We start from the raw sequence: 16,234 nt of genomic DNA, 5'->3' as shown, positions 1-16,234 counted from the left end.
GTGGAACCAGGGGCACCCCATTGTCCAGGTGCAGTCACCTCTTACTTCCCATCCTCACTGTGCCCATCCTGCCTGTTTCCCGGGTTCCTCATGTTCGGCGTCTCCTACGTGGGTCCCCCTGCTTCTAAGATGAGCAGAGTCCCAGCTACTCTGAGGAGCCATCCTTCCCATTCTCAATCCATCCAGACGCACAGTGGTTGTCAGATGTTTTCGAATCACACAGTAGGACCCAGAGCCTCCTCCAGCCACTCCAACATTTTGAGCGTCCTGACACCTCGTTGTAGGCTTTCATGCCTTGTGAAACATCCCTCTCCTACGTTTTGGGAATTTAACAACACTCCTGGAATAAAGGAGATGTGAAACTTGCTTTTGCTCATTCAATGCTTTAGAGATTCTTGACCACAGTCTGTACTCCCTTTCCTCCCTGAGTCACATCTTTCTCCCTCAAGGGAGATTGTCCCTGATGAAATTTATTCACAAACACAGACACAGACAACTTTAATGCTCTATCTACAATCATACCCCCGCTTTTGTTTATTAAACCCCTGATTTCTCAGGAAGGGTGACCAGCAGAACCTGGCTATACCTCACTCAATACAAATATGCGCCTCTGAGTCTCAGGCTGGCACAGCACTGGGTCTTGGCTGAGGGAAGGAAGTGATTCCCAACCTCCAGTGAGGGGGAAATCTAACATGCAGTTTAGACTCAATCATCTGTGCCCTAAAAAGATAGTCTGGGAGATTGAGTTGGGACACGGAAACATCATTTCCATGAAAATCTTTGTCATGGGGCTGGTCAACACTCCTTGACTGGGACCAGGAAAGAACACTGAGACCTACCAACCCCACTTGACATAGAATTGAATGGTCACTTTCCACCCAAGGGTAAGGAGGCAACCAGGCTGGAGGAGGGCGGTCAGCTGGCCGGGCAGGGAGGATGTGAAAGCTCCAAGGGCTGGACCATCCACGTCTAGCTGCTGGCGGGCAGTCTCCCCCAGGTTGGCACCAAACAGACGCCTTTCCCCTAACTCCAGCCGGAGACGACCCTGTGCTTTTCTCCCGTGTTCCCTGTACCTTCCCTCTTGCTCTGAAATCCACCGGGCCGTGACTTCTGCCTCCATCCCTCTACTGAACCCGCGGAGACAGACATGACAAGACTGGTAACCCAGGATCAGTAGTGAGAGCTAAGGAGGACAGGAGGACGACTCGCAGGTTCCTGGGTGAGATGTCCTTGTGCATGGTGGCACCAGGGGGAGGTAGGGACCTCACAGGCAGGATTGGGTCTCAGGAGAGGGAAGATGAGCTCAACTGTGCCTGTTTAACACCTGCTGAAGTGCACGTGCAGGAAGGCCACCGACGGCAAGCCAGGGGAGGGATCGAGGGTGCTCTGACAGCAAAGCAGGGTGGATGGAGGGGGGAAGCAGGATGGTGATCCCACTGAGGGAAAGGGGCATGGGAGCTCTGGAAGGGGTCATGGGTTCCTGGTGATGGGGAGGGGGAACGGCAGCGATGAATGGGAACCGCCGGACCCCAAAGGAGGAGGGGTTTGGAGGGAACTGGAAGACGGCCTCCAGGGGAAGGGGAGGACATGCCAGTGCGGACAGGCAGAGCCCACACCAAACCCAGAGCCAGGCACTCTGCAGGCCTGACTGCAGGGATGGGAGCAGAGGCTCCCCGGACTCCCCACAGGGAGAAGGCCCACCACAGGATGCCAGAGGGACTGTTCTGGAAAAGGCTCTGACACCGAACAGCTCCTGCCCCGCTCCTGCCCACTCCCCTGCCTCCCCAGAGAGAGGACAGACCACAGACCGTGAGAGGTACTTTAATTGGAAACTGCTGTGAAACGGGTGGGGCGGGAGCAAACAAGAGAGAGGAGGAGGCCCTGGCTGAGGTAGAGCAGGAGGGAACGAGCTTGGCCACAGCTCCCGGGCCCCAGAGGTATCAGCGGCTCCTCTTGCATGAAGATGCTGGGCTCAACCTGTGAGACAGCACAGTCAGGGAAGAGCCTCAAGCCAGGGCCAGCCCTCGGCCCTGCTCAACAGCCAGGACTGTGGCGAGGGGTATGGTGTGTGTAACACTCACTTCACAGGATCTGGAACTTGTAAGCCAGGTTCTCCATGGCCGCTGAAACGGGGAGAGGCATAAGCTGGCACTCCAGACATAGGGATATAGAAGCCCAAGCCCTGTCCCCATGGCGAACCGCCCAGCCCTGCAACCTGAAACCCCCTCCTGCCCAGATGCAAAGAGCCTTGGGCCTGATTCACTCCACCACCACCTGAACTAAATGTGGAAATGTTTCCTAAAGGGAACCAAAGTGTGCAAGCAGCTCTCAGGCTCTGGGCCATGTCAGGACCATTCAGAACATGCAGCAGGCTCCAGGGCCAGGCCTGCTAGGTCTCCTCCCCGCAGGCATGCTCGTCCCTGAGGGGCTGCCTGCACCTGCAGCCCACCCCACCCCAAGCGCCCACCCGGGTTCTGCACTAACACACCGCTCTCTGCCCCTGGTTCCTCATACCGAGTTGCTCCTTGAGGCTGTCTATTTCTCTCTGCAGCACGGGACACTAGGTCAGGAGACACCGGAAAGAGAAATGATTAGTATATTCTGGCCTCCTCTCTCCTTCACCTTCCCCTCTCCTCCCGACTCTACATCCCAAAGCCCCGCGGCTAGACTGGCTCAGGCTCCCCAGGGGAAAGGACGTGGGCTCCCTTCGTAGGCTGTGGGTTGGGGGCAGGGAAGCAGGCCGCACAGAAGTCAGTTTAACCTAAACACAGATCCTCCCATGTAGTTTGGGCCTGTTTCCAAGAACCAGAGGAAGCATTACCCGAGGACAGCCCTGCGCTCCTGGTGCCTGCTGCTGCCTTTCTGGTCTTGGGGGCTGGTCGAGTGGTTCCTGGTCACCTACAGGGAAAGGACACACAATCCAGCTTCTCAGGCTCCCAGTGAGGTGGACAGGGCCTAGCAGGGTCTAACCGGAGGTGAGGCAGCACCACCCCCTACTGGTAACAAGCCAGTCCTGCTCCCCCCAGCGGCTCCAACCTTCTGTCTAAGCCTGCCTCCTCTCTTCCCCAGGGGCAGCCATTCCCCAACTGTGGTCCCCAGAGACTGTGGCTCTGGGTTCGACCCCCTCAGAAGCTGCAGCCACATCCAGCAGCTGGGGGAACAAAGTGGGTGAACAGGACTTAACAGCGTAGGCTGTTCCTCCGCAAGTCTATGTCCACAGTTGCAGTTTGGGGCACTGCCACCATCACCCCTGCCCCAGAAACCCCACACAGAGGATGATGTGGCCCAAGACAACCATTGACCTCACCCCATCTCCTGGGGGAGAAGTTGCCTGGGAGCAAGGCTGAGCCCCCAGCAGAGACAGCAAGAGGTTTCTCTCCTCGTCCCCTCACCCCTCCTATCAAACCCAGGAGACTCACCTGGGGGTGCAGGCCCTCTGGGCATGTCGTCTCCCTGGTTCCGGGCCAGGGGCTCTAAGCGTCCTGAATCCTGGGAGGCTCTGGTATTGAGGTTACCACTGCTGGATGCCCCACGATGTCCGCACGAAAAAGATCGCCCTCGCCTGTGTGTTGGAAGCTGAAACAAAATTTCTTACCAATTTGGATTCAGGATGTGTGTGTGTGTTTACTTGGTTGCATGTGTATCTATGTTTGTGTGTGGGTGAGAGAGAACCTGTTTCGAGGCTGGGGTAAGGCAGGGGACTGGAGTGGAATGTGACAGGCTGGTCTCATCAGCACTTTCTCCCTCAGTCAGCCCCAGGCCAGCAGACAGAGTTGAGCCAGGGACAACAGTGGGGTACTAAGAAAGCTCAGGCCCCCTGCAAGGAACAGCTAGGAAATAGGAATCAGGAAGCTGATGACTCTAATCACTGAAGTTTTGTTCCCCAAACTTCTAAGGGGTCCCCTGATCCAATTTCAGCTACCAGTTCACCCTTCCATCCCAGCCTCTGTCTGGGAGAGGAGGCCGGATACCAGCCATGTGGGGGGGAACAGTGACCCCCACACCCCAAGGGAAACCTTAGTGTTTGTCCCTAGTAGAACAACCCCGATCTGGCATCCTAATGACCCAGTGACCCAGGGGAGCCCAATGACCACCCCTGAGGGATGGACAGAAGGAGCACAGGTAAAGAACTTTGCGGTGGGGGGCGGTGGGAGGGGGAAGGGGGAGAGAGGAGGAGCATGGCCTACTCACTTGGCCCTTTGCGACTGGGTCTCTATTTGGGTCCTTGTCTTCTCCTGCCACCGCAGGTTCGGACACCCTTGCCCTCCTGGCCACGGATTTCTTGCCAGTGCCGCTGTGCTTGGACTGTTTGGTTCCCGAAGGGACCGAGGAATACCTCTTGGACCTCCCAAGCAGCGGAATACCAGAGATTGGGGGGAAGGTGGCCGGTTCCAGGGGAGCTGCCGAGACTCGCTGCCCCCAGGGAGGGAAGATTCTCCCCAGGGCCAGGTTGGAGATCCCCTGGGGGGATTTCTTCTCCGGGACCCCCCTCCTGCTAAGAGTGGCCTGGGGCAGGCTGCTCCCAGCAGCAGCACCTCCGAGATAGGGCCTGCTTCCCACCTTCCCCCTGAGCACGCTTTGCATTTTCTTAGGGGAAGACATTTCCAGCTCCCCAGCGTCCTGCCTTTCCACAACCGAGGTGAGTCCCTGGGGAGCGGAGGGCAGGAAATTCTCCCTGACTTGGAAAGCCGAGTGTCTGGCTGTGTCCCCCGGATCCTTAGAGCTGCGGGGCTTGACCTGGCCTCCTTCTTTGAGGCAAATGCTCACTCTAATCGGCTGGAGCTCACTGAACTCATCTGACGACTCGGTGTCTGAAGGCAGCCCCACCAGGCCTTTCATGACGGACTGCGGCCGATCGGCAGCCGCCTTCATCCTGCTCTTCGTGCCTCTCTTAGGCGTCCCCCAGGTCCGGCCCCCCTCAGCCCCATCAGGCGGGAGAGGGCCGGCCACAGCCGGCTGCGCTTCTCCACAGCTCTGGGCGGCCGCGCCTCGACCGCCGGGAGCCGCCTTGGGCCCGGCCCACAGGCGGGACTCTCTGGCGGCTGAGCTCACCCGGGACGGGTATCTGCGGACGCCCAGCACGTCCCGGTCGGTCAGCTGCTGCAGGATGGCGGCCGCAGACTCGTCGGCCAGGTCCCGGGCGTCCCCCTTGTCGTCCGCTGAGGAGCCGGGTCGGCCTTCGCGGCCCCAGAGCACCGGCCCTCCTGCTTCCAGCACCACCCGCTCGGACTCGAAGCCCTTGGGGGCCGCGAAGCCGCCCCTGCCCTCGCCCTGGCCGATCCGCGGCGCCCTGGGGTTGGGGCCGGGGGCGGGTCGCCCCTGGGCTCTGCGGCCGGCCTGGCGGACGCCGTCCCGCTCGCCGCCCTCTGGGCCGAAACCCGCTTCCGAAACAGACACCTTATCCGGGGAGCTCATGTCGCGACCGGGGCGGCCTCGCTTCAGGGGCGTCAACTGATCGCCCGGGTCCCGGTCGCGCTCACAACCGTGGTCACGGAGGCTGAGGCAGGTGGCCTTCTGAGGCGGCGTCAGGCACCACTGGCGCCACACGAGATCACCTCACACGACGCGCGGCTGTCGCTGCGAGGTTAACGACCGCGCTGGGGCCTCCTTATTGGTCCGGCCTCCGCCAACCAGCGCGCGCCTTGTTGGCCCGCCCCTCGAGGCCCAACCAATGGGGTCAGGGCCTCTGGTTCGCCGCCAAGTCCCAAGGTGGTCGGGCAGTTGGCGAGTTGGCAGCAGAGCTGGTGATGTTTAGAATGCGGCTGTCAGGCCTCTTGTCGCACCTCTTCCTATCCTGGCTCCCCTTTCCGATTAGAGTCACAGCTCCGAGCCACTGTGTCCCCTGTACAAAAGGGATTGGAGGCGAGGGGGCTTCTCTCGGGGGTGGTGAGGAGAAGCCACAGGATGGAGTCTCTGGGTGCCTAGTGAGGGCAGAAAGCCCTTAGCAGCCTCCCATCTAGCCCAAGCCTTACACCCAAGAGGAGAATGGGCACAGTGATCAGGGGTCCACATACTATTTTCCTAAAGGGTCGGAGAGCCAAGGGTTCGTATTTACGGGTTGTAAGGTCTCTTTCTGGCTCCTCTATTAGATAGACCATGAAATCGGCCTGTGCGCTCAGCAGATGTTATTGGCAGGCAGTTTTGGTGGACAGGCTGGGGGTTGCCCAGCTCCCTCAGCCCCTCCCACACTCCGAGGCAATTCAGAGGAGAAGGAATCGCAAGGTTCTGTGCACACCTCGAAAGAAGCTTGCCATCTCCTACCTGGGAAATGTGAACTAAAAGCATGAATCGGTTTTCACACACCACATTTGCAACCTTCAAAGAGTTTAAGCACTCCGAGAATGGGACAGGGTAGGAGAAAGCTGGTGCTTTCTCGTGCCCACAGTTCGATGCTGTTACTGGGAGAGGGCGGGGCGACACAGAAGAGTCTTGGAGTGGATCATTTGAGTCCGTGAGAAGCACAGACTGTGCGTCTGGCACTCTTCTAAGCGCTGTACATGAATAGTTATGCATCTTTACGACAGTCCTTGCACTGAAGTACCCACTATTATTGCTCACTTACAGGTGAGGGAAAGGTGCTGAGAGGTTCAGCCACTGGCCCAAAGTCATTCAGTTTGTCGGGGTCAGTGTCAGGTTGGAAACCAGGCAGTCTGGCTCCGAATTCCTTGCTTTAAGCAAAAAAATCTTAAAACTGAAAAAAAGGAAAAACAAAAAAGAAAGCAACAACACCTTTTCCCTCTATGTCCTGGCAATTCGCTGCCAGGTACATTAAGGAGACACCGCCGTTCTTGAAGTGTACCAGGGCATATGCATAAGGATGTCGGTGACGGGAAAATCTAGGAACACCCTAAATGGATGAATGCACCGTGGCACATGCATCCAGTAGACTAAACTGTGGCAGTGCAAAGGAGAATGCATCAGGCCGTGTTCACAGATTTCAAAAACATCCTCCTGACTGCATACTGCAAATTGCAGAGTGATGGAGTTTGATAGATTATACACACACAAGTCAATCTTAGCTAATATTTGAGAATTCATATAGGTGTATGTATAGGTATATTTTCAAGGTCTAGAAAGAGCACAACAAATAGCTGTTGGTGGTGGTGGCAGTGGATGTGGATCACCAGGTGTCTGTCAAACTTTCCTGTAACTGCTGTTTCCCAGATTCCCTGAGAGGAGCAGTACTGATATCTTTGGTTTCTAGAAGGCCTTGGAGTGTTAGAATTTCCCTTGTTTGCACCCACCCCCTACTCCAACAGCCCTCCATCCCTTCCATCCCTTCCTTCCTCTCTTTCCCATTCATACTCCTCTGTCTTCAGTCACCTCTCCCTCCTACATCCTGCTCTGGCAGACCTCCTGGAGAGGCCTGGGGTGTCTGAACCACTCTTGCCTGCAGAACTCAAAGGACTGATTTCTCTGGGTCTGCACCTGGGCTCTGACTGTGCTGGGGAAGGATACAGAGCAGGGGAGATTGGGTGCACTGTCAATCTGCAATCCTCCTCCTCATGCGTGCCCCCCATCATCCCTGCCTGTGTGTGGTTGCTGATGTCTCCCACTTCTCCCAGGGACATTTAAAGACATGCTAAAATGGATAAGGAAGGATATAGCGAAATACCCTGCACCTATCACCATTATAGCAAATGTTACCAGTAGATCCAGTGGCATCCCTCTCACCATTTCCATTCCCTCCCTCCTTCCACCCCTTCCTTCCACCCTCATAGAGAGAATCCTAGAACTTCTTCCCACCATCTACACTCTCTTCATCCGGGCATCTCTCCTACTCCTCTTCCCTTGCACCCCATAGGTCTCCCGTGGTGTCACTAATCTCTGCTAACTGCCCCCCACCACCCTTGCTCCTCAGGATCCCATATTGGTTTTCACTTACTGTCTCGGCCTGGGGTGAGGTGTCAGTGTTAAGGGGTTCCTCTTGGCCTTCCCCACTGTAATAGCTCTTACCCCACAGACCGATGACCCAGTTGGAGGTCAGTGCTCCAACTGCTAAGTGTATCATTTACAATGATCAACTTGGGGCTTGGAGGAATGACCACTGTCTTGGTCCAAGGACCCAGTCAGTTCACTGGGAACTGGTCTCTCTCCCCAGCTCCTTTGATTGCCAGGGCCTCATAAGTCCCCCTCTAACAGGGCCCCATTGTGACACTTTTGGTCTCTGGAATCGATGTCAGCACAGATCCTGTGGCCAGTAGTCCTAGAGATGTGTGTGTCTATTCATCCAGCCCCAGTGTACAGTCACCTGAGCAGCTGAGAAGCTGCTATGAACTTTTGCATACAGGTTTTGGGGGAATGTAAGTTTTCATTTCTCTTGGGTAAATGTCTAGGAGTTAGCTTGCTGGATCAAATGTTAAGAGTATTTTAACTTTATATGAAAGGTACAAACTGTTGCCCAGAGTATACCATTTTGTATTCTCACTAGCATTGCAGGAGAGTTCCAGTTGTTCCTCATTCTCTCTACCACTTAGTATTGTCTGTATTTTTTATTTTAGCCATGCTTATAGGTATGTCATAGTATTTCATTGTGACTTTAATTTGTATTTCTCTAATGCTAATGAGGTCAAACATCTTCTCAATAGCTTCATGACCACCCATTATTTTCTTTTCAGTGTTTTTGCTCGTTATATATGGAGTTGTTTGATTTCTTATTACTGAATATGGAATGCTCTTTATCTCTTTTGGATACAAGTCGTTTATTGTAAGTGTGTTTTGCAAATGTTGTCTCCCAGTCTGTGGCTTATGTTTTCATGTTCTCTTTTTGGTAAACACTTTTTGAGGTATAATTCATGTACTATATGATCCTCTTTGTAGTTTTCGAATCAGAAGGTGACATTAGCAAGATGGAGGAGTAGGAAGGCCCAGACCCTCCTTCCCCCAATGGAGACATGGACTCAAGAACGATATATGGACCAATTCCCTTTGTGAGAAACCCAGAAATCAGTTAAGAGGCTTCTGCACCCCAAGGGAGCAAGAAACCAACTACACTGAAACCGACTGGAAAAACTCATGGCTGCAATGGTCTTCAAATAGCTAAAACAATTTTCAGATAGATTAACAAAGCTGTAGGCTTTATACTTCCTGACTTTGAAACACATTGTAAAGTGACAGTAATCAAAATAGTATGATACTGATAGAAGGACTTACATAAATAGCAATAGAACAAGATGAGAAGCCAAAACTATACCTATGTAAAAAATAGTCAAGTGATGTTTGACAGTAGTGGCAAGAATACACAATGGAGAAAGTATAGTCTCTTCAAAAATGGTAAATGGAAAGCTGTATATCCAAATGCAAAATAATGAAATTGGACCCTTATCTTATACCATACACTAAAATCAAATTAAAATGATTTAAAGGCTTAAACATGAGATCTGGAACTATGAAACACTTAGAAGAAAACCTAGGGGAGAACAAAACCACAACTGACTGCTAAACAACCATCAAAAAAAGACTGGAACCTAGCAAAAAAGATCTTCTGCAACTTGAAACATAAAGAGGGAACCACAGCAGGATGGGAGGAGTGGCTTGCTCGCAGTATAATCAGGCCCCATTACCCCTGGTGGGCAACCCACAAGGTGAAGAATAATTAAGTCACAGAGGCCCTCACACAGGAGTGAGAGTTCTGAGCCCCACATTAGGCTCCCCAGGCCAAGGTTCCAGCAGTGGTTGGAGGAGACCCCAGGATATGTGGTTTTGAAGGCCAGTGGGCCTTAACTCCGGAAGCCCCACGGGACAGAGACTTCATTCTTTTGGGAAGCGTATCAAGAATCTCACGTGCTCCAGTTCCAAGGGCAGAGGCAGTGATTTAATAGGAACCTGGGCCAGACCTGCCTGCTAGTTTTGGAAGGTCTCCTGGGGAGGTAGGGGATGGCTACAGCTCACCCAGGGGACATAAAAGCTGGTGGCAGACATTCCGGGAGTGTTCATCTACATGCGCTTTCCTAGAGGCTGACATCTTGACTGGATCATTAACTTGAAGACCTAGCCCCCACCCAACAGCCTGTAGGCTAAAGGGCTGGGAAACCTCAGGCCAAACAACATACTAGGTAGGAACTCAGCCCCACCCATCAGCAGACTTGAACCCTAAACTGCCCCTGGACAGGCTCCTGGACAGGCTCCTAGCCAGGGCCCTACCCACCAGAGGACCAGGGCCAAGCTTCACCCAGCAGTGAGCAGGCAACGACTCCACCAGCCAGGAAACCTGCTTAAGCCTCTAGTCCAGCCTCATCCACCAGGGGCAGATACCAGAAATAAGAAAACAACAATCCCAAGCCTGAGGAAGGAATCCACAGACACAGGCCAGACTCTACACTGGGATTGGCTGGACCCAGGCCCTTGGGTGACAAGAGAGGAGTGCACTGCTGGGATGCATAGAATGTCTCCACCGGGGGCCACCTCTCCAAGGTCCAGAAACATAACTAACCTACATAAAAATACAAACAGAAAGATAGACAATATGAAGCCGCAATGGAATATCTCCTAGGCCAAGGCACAAGATAAAATCCCAGAAGAAGAAATAAGTGATGAGCAGATAGGCAATTTATCTGAGAAAGAGTTTAAAATAACGATGGCCAAGATGTCCAGAGAACTCAAGAGGAGTATAGACGCACAGAGTGAAGTTTTTAGCAAAGAGTTGGAAAATATAAAGAACACCCAAAGTTGAAGAATAAAATTACTGAAATGAATATCACACTAGAAGGAAGCAAGAATAGATTAAATGAGGCAGAAGAACGGATCAGTCAGATAGAAGACAAATTAGTGGATATCACCACTGCAGAAGAGAAGAAAAAAGAATGAAAAGAAATGAGGATAGTTTAAGAGAACTCTGGGACAACATGAAGCACACTAATATTCACATTATAAGGGTCCCAGAAAGAGAAGAGAGAGAGAAAGGACCTGAGAAAATTTTTGGAGAGATAATAACTGAAAACTTCCCCATCTTGGGAAAGGAAACAGTCACCCAAGTCCAGGAAGCACACAGAGTTCCACACAGGATCAACCCAAAGAGGAACACACCAAGGCATGTAGTAATCAAATTGACAAAAATTAAGAATAAGGAGAAAATGTTAAAATCAGCAAGAGAAAAGCAACAAATAACATACAAGGGAACTCCATAAGGTTATCAGCTGATTTTTCAGGAGAAATTCTACAGGCCAGAAGGGAATGGCTTGATATATTTACAGTAATGAAAGGAAAAAACAACCAAGAATACTTATCCAGCAAGGCTCTTGTTCAGATTTGATAAAGAAATCAAAAGCAGATAAACAAAAGCTACAAGAATTCAGCACCACCAAACCAGCTTTACAGCAAATGTTAAAGGAACTTCTCTAGTCATCAAACCACAAGAAAAGAGAACAAAAAGAAGAAAGAGGAAAAAAAGACCTACAAAAGATTGCTTTGGCAATTCAGGGTCTTTTATGGTTCCATATAAATTTTGGAATTGTTTGTTCTAGTTCTGTGAAGAGTGTCTTGAGTATTTTGACAGGGGTTGCTTTGGTTCTGTAGATTGCTTTGGGTAGTATGGCCAGTTTGATAATGTTGATTCTTCCAATCCAAGAGCGCAAGATAACTTTCCATTTCTTTGTATCATCTTCAATTTCCTTCATCTGTGTTTTACAGTTTTCAGAGTATAGATAACCTCCTTGGTTAGGTTTATTTCTAGGTATTTTGTTGTTTTTGATGCTATGGGAATGTTTATGCCAGCTATGAAATTCTGACTTTTGAAGTGAAAGGAAAAAAACAGTGAATGAAGGGCTGCAAATGACAAAATACCCTTTTGTGTGAGTGAGTTGTATTCCATTGCATATATATGCTGTATCTTCTTTATCCATTCATCTATTGATGTGCACTTAGAATGCTTCCATGTCTTGGCGATTGTAAATAGTGCTGCTGTTAATAGCGGGGTGTATGTATCTTTTTGAATTAATGTTTTTTCTTTTCTCAAGTATATGCCCAGGAATGGAATTGCTGGGCCATGTGGTCATTCTGTTTTGGGGACTTTGAGAAACCTCCATATTGTTTTCCATGGTGGCTACACCAATTTACATTTCCACCAACAGTATACAGGGGTTCCCTTTTCTCCACCTCCTTGCCAACATTTGTAATTTGGTGATGGCCATTCTGACAGGTGTAAGATGGTGTCTCATTGTGGTTTTGATTTGCATTTCCCTGATGCCGGTGATGTTGAGCAGCTTTTCATGTGCCTGTTGGCCATCTGCATTTCCTCTTTTGGAAAAATGTCTGTTCAGTTCTTCTGCCCATATTTTAGTGGGTTGTTTGTTTGCTTGCTTGCTTTTTAATAGAAGTACAGTTGATTTAAAATGTTTTATTAGTTTCTGGTGTACAGCATGGATGGACTTGGAGGGCATTATGCTAAGTGAAATGAGTCAGACGGAGAAAGACAAATACTGTAAGATATTACTTACATGTGGAATCTAAAAAAAAAAAAAACACAACAAACTGGTGAATATAACAAAAAAAAAAAAAAAAAAAAAAAAACCAGAATCACAGATGTAGACAAGGAACTGGTGGTTACCAATGGGGAGAAGGAAGGGGGAGGGACAAGATGAAGGTGGAGGATTAAGAGTACAAACTATCAGGCATAAAATAAGCTACAAGGATGTATTGTACAACATGGGGAATATAGCCAATATTTTATAATAACTATACCCTAACCTTTAAAAATTGTGAATCGCTATATTGTATACCTGTAACATATAATATTGTACATCAACTATACTTCAGTTTTTAAAATATGGTATTGTAAACTAAATAAAGTTTAAAAAACCTGGGGGAAAACATTCATACATTGGTCTTGGCTAGGATTCCTTGAATATGACACCAAAAGCAAATGCAAAAATAAGCAAATGGGACTATGTACATTAATCTAAAAAGTTTCTGCTTTGCAAAGGAGACAGTCAACCAGGTTAGAAAGCAACCTATGGAATGAGAGAAAATATTTGCAAATCATACATCTGATAAAGGGCTAATATCCGAAATATGTAACAAGCTTCTTCAACTGAAAAACAAAAACCCAAATAACACAATTTTTTTTTTTTTTACATGAAAGGGGTTTTATTTGCAGGGGGTGGGACTCTAGTCAAACAGTCCAAACCCTGTGTCATCCACATGGACTCCCCCTACTCCTCATTCTTCTCTTTCTTCTCTGCTGTGGGTGGGGCAGAACCACAGCAGGAGCTGCAGATCCTAGGGCAGCAGAGACGGCCACAGCCCTGCCAGCAGGCATGCTGGCCAGCTTTCTGACACCCTGGACAATGACATCCTCAATGTTCTGTCCGTTCAACTCACTGATAACCTTGTTGAGCTGGTTGTCACCCGCCTCGATGCCCACGCTGTCCAGGATCTTCTTGATGTCCTTGGTGCTGGGGGAGGCATTGCTCCCGAGAGTGGCCAGCAGGTAAGAGGAGATGTAGCACATCCCTCCATGGTGCTTCTGGCTGCAACAGGTTGGTGCCCTGGCCTGGCCACCCCACTCACTTGGCAGCAGCCCCAAATAACACAGTTTGAAAAAGGGCAAAGGTCAGGTCAAGACCAGAATCTCAGGATGGCCCCAAGTGGTCACTGGCTCAGGGCGGTCCCTTGACTTGCCTGTGGCCTCCGTGTGCTGGTGATCATCATCCTGTGCATGGGTCACGGGCAGAGAAAGCTACAGAACCAGGCCAGAGGGGACCCGTCACGCCAGCGTGGGTGCGCTTCCTGGCCAGCTGGGTGGGGATGTGCAGGGAAACGTGGGATGGGTAGAGGGCCTGGGGACCATCTCGGGGGCCAGGCCCAGAACCCCAGAGTGCACACGAGTGCATTTGTCATTTCTACCGACTGCTTCCTTTGGAGCTGATACAGTGTCCCCTACACAGAGCGCACTTTGAGGCCCACGGAAGGGAGAGCCCCCAGTGCGGGGCCAGCGTGTGGTGAGCACAAGGGAGTCAAGGCTGGGTGGATGCCCAAAGAGGCAAAGGGATTCTAGAGTCTCAGCAAAAAGCACGTCTGGAGAGCTTCCTGAGTGTTGGAGTGATGGAACTTGATGTCACGGGCCGTGCTGAGCACCGCGGGCTGTCCTTCGTGCCCCGCCCCCACGGAACTCAGCTTCACAGGTCCACCATGGGGAACCTGTACGCGGGAAACGTAGCATACAAAGCCACCCCGAGCCTTTTACTCCACACTTAGAGCTGCTGTCACACCACACACATGCCTTCCCATGGCAGTACGGTCTCTGAACAGGGAATTTTCGGTGGCTGTTTCTCTGTGATTGGGTACTTGGGGTATCTCCAGGCTGTTGTGATATTCTATACATCCCTGCAGGTATGTTGCTGTGCCCAGTATTGGTATTCCCTCAGGTGGAGTTCTTGAAGGGGACTGCAGGCTCGGAGGGCAGGGTCTGCGAGGGTCTTCCTGTAGCCAGAGTGCTTTCCGGAGAGACTGCCCGCTAACATTTGTGACAGTGCAGGCTCGGCTCACCCCACACTTTGTTTCTAGCTGACTGTGTTATTCTTTTATGGAAAATCTTTGCCACCTTGACAGGCAAAGAAGGGTGCTGGTTAGTCTCTCCTTGCGGGAGGGCTGGAGCTGTTGGTGTTCCAGGGCTGGACCCTGGAGCCCATGCCTTCTTCTTTTGTGAATCAATTGCCTGGTCTTTGCTGAGTGGTCCAGCTTTTTATGACTGGCATGAGTTCTTCCATTTTAAGGGTATTAAATCCCAAGATTTAAGATTATAGAGTTTGTTCTTGAAGAGACAGGTAAGAGCAGACAGAACCTGGGAGGGGCTAGAACCCACCCAAGGTGGGCTGTCTCCACAGCCCCTCCCGGGCTTGCTGTGATTCCTGTGGGGGTTCATTCTGCTGCCAAGGGGATAGTGTGTGCGGCTGTGCTGGGAACTGAACCAGGGAACCCAGAGGGGTCAGGGTTCTGTGTGCCAAGAGACTAGAGTGGTAGCGATGGGACAGCGGACGCAGCTGGATTGTGTGTGTGCGTACACGTGTGTGTGTCTGGACCGAGAGAGCCCCCAGGACCTGTGTTTGCAGCTCCAGGCTGTGGCCTGGGCAGGGCCATAGGGACAGACTGAGCTTCTATCATGAGGTGTTCAGGAAGTCCTTGATGCCCAGTCCCTGAGGCTGTGGGGAACATTGAAGGCAGCAGGTGCAGGGGTAACGAGGAGAGCCTGGAGCAGCGTTCCTCAGTGTCGCTCAGGGAACACTCGTCCCTTGAGCAGCCCTGAGTGAGATGCCTGTGGGCCAACACCCTGGCCTCCACTGCCCAGTCTGCCCTGCAGAACACACCCCTCCACTGCCCTCTTCCCAGTCCCACTGCCCTTGCTTTCTTTTAGCTGTCAAAGGTGACGAACGAACAAAAAAAGGGCTCAGAAGAAGAAAATCAGGGGTGTGGATCATCCCTGGGCTGCCCTGATGTGTGTTTACTCCTCCATCCGACACTTGCTGACAGAGGCACGGAGATGAACCCGGGGCACGTGGGGCATTTTGCACTCAGTGACACTTCTTCCTTGTCCTGGATGAGCAGCCTGGCGTCCAGGGGCTGGAGGGGCTTCAGCAAGAGTGCAGGGCCAAGGCTGCCCCATCTTCCTGAGAATCGCTGACACGCTGGGAACTACTGGAGCCATGGCTCTTTGCCCAGAACAGGGCTCGCTCCCATCCAAAAGAGGGCTTTCTGCTGGCTGACTGTCCTGTACTCTGCTCGCCCTGATGAAACGTGTGACAGATGCTTCCCTTTTGTAGCCTCACTCCCTTGACTCCCTTGGCCTGGGAGCAGGTGGGCACTGGCCCCCAGGGTAGCTGACCCATGGGTAGCAGGCCATGGTGAATCCGTGGAGCATTGGTTCTACAGGTTCTGGGGAAGGAAGGCCTGGGTGCCCACTCTATGTGCCACCTGCAGGTCAGGTGATCTCAGGGTCCTGACTGCTCCCAAAGCCTTGGCACCCAGACTGCGGGAGAGGGCTCACAGCCTCTTACCTGCAGAGTGGTTTCAGCTGGGATGCAGTTTCCGGTCCCTGGAGTGTTGCAGGTGTTCTTGTTACTGCAGTCAGCTTTATTAGTTTCAGGGACGCTGATGTGCTTAAGCCCCACAGAGTGTTAAGAGCACCAAGGGTACTTGGCGGTGGTCTCGTGGGTCACATTTGTAATCACACAGGCTGTCCCTGCTGCCTCCCTGCCGGGCCTGCTGCCTACCTCCCAGAAGTAGGGCATCCAGGACTAGG

At 51.7% G+C, this 16,234-nt stretch overlaps 1 protein-coding gene and 1 pseudogene across 1 annotated transcript; both read right to left on the bottom strand.

Moving 5' to 3' along the window:
* Positions 1-1,805: 1,805 nt before the first annotated feature.
* LOC105106684 (uncharacterized protein CXorf49 homolog) lies at positions 1,806-5,544 on the bottom strand. Its single transcript, XM_031446409.2, has 6 exons — positions 4,192-5,544; positions 3,420-3,576; positions 2,822-2,898; positions 2,515-2,560; positions 2,082-2,123; positions 1,806-1,977 (listed from the first exon to the last, which is right to left on the bottom strand). The coding sequence occupies exons 1-5, from the start codon at positions 5,413-5,415 to the stop codon at positions 2,083-2,085; spliced, it is 1,545 nt and encodes a 514-aa protein (XP_031302269.1). The 5' UTR covers positions 5,416-5,544; the 3' UTR covers positions 1,806-1,977; position 2,082.
* A 7,560-nt stretch (positions 5,545-13,104) lies between these two features.
* LOC135320140 (large ribosomal subunit protein P2-like) lies at positions 13,105-13,447 on the bottom strand (annotated as a pseudogene).
* Positions 13,448-16,234: the final 2,787 nt, after the last annotated feature.

Source organism: Camelus dromedarius, chromosome X (assembly GCF_036321535.1).
Source record: "Camelus dromedarius isolate mCamDro1 chromosome X, mCamDro1.pat, whole genome shotgun sequence".
Lineage (NCBI taxonomy): Eukaryota > Metazoa > Chordata > Mammalia > Artiodactyla > Camelidae > Camelus > Camelus dromedarius.
Note: the sequence above shows the minus strand (reverse complement) of the source record. Positions and strands in the feature narration are given on the sequence as shown.

Bases quoted from the DNA above. Each gene is read 5' to 3' on its own strand.
- LOC105106684 (XM_031446409.2), bottom strand. From the start codon at position 5,415: ATGAGCTCCCCGGATAAGGTGTCTGTTTCGGAAGCGGGTTTCGGCCCA. The intron at 2,899-3,419 runs GTGAGTCTCCTG...CTTTCCCTGTAG, and splicing joins CAGAGGGCCTGCACCCCCAG to GTGACCAGGAACCACTCGAC. The intron at 2,561-2,821 runs GTAATGCTTCCT...CTCCTGACCTAG, and splicing joins GAGCGCAGGGCTGTCCTCGG to TGTCCCGTGCTGCAGAGAGA.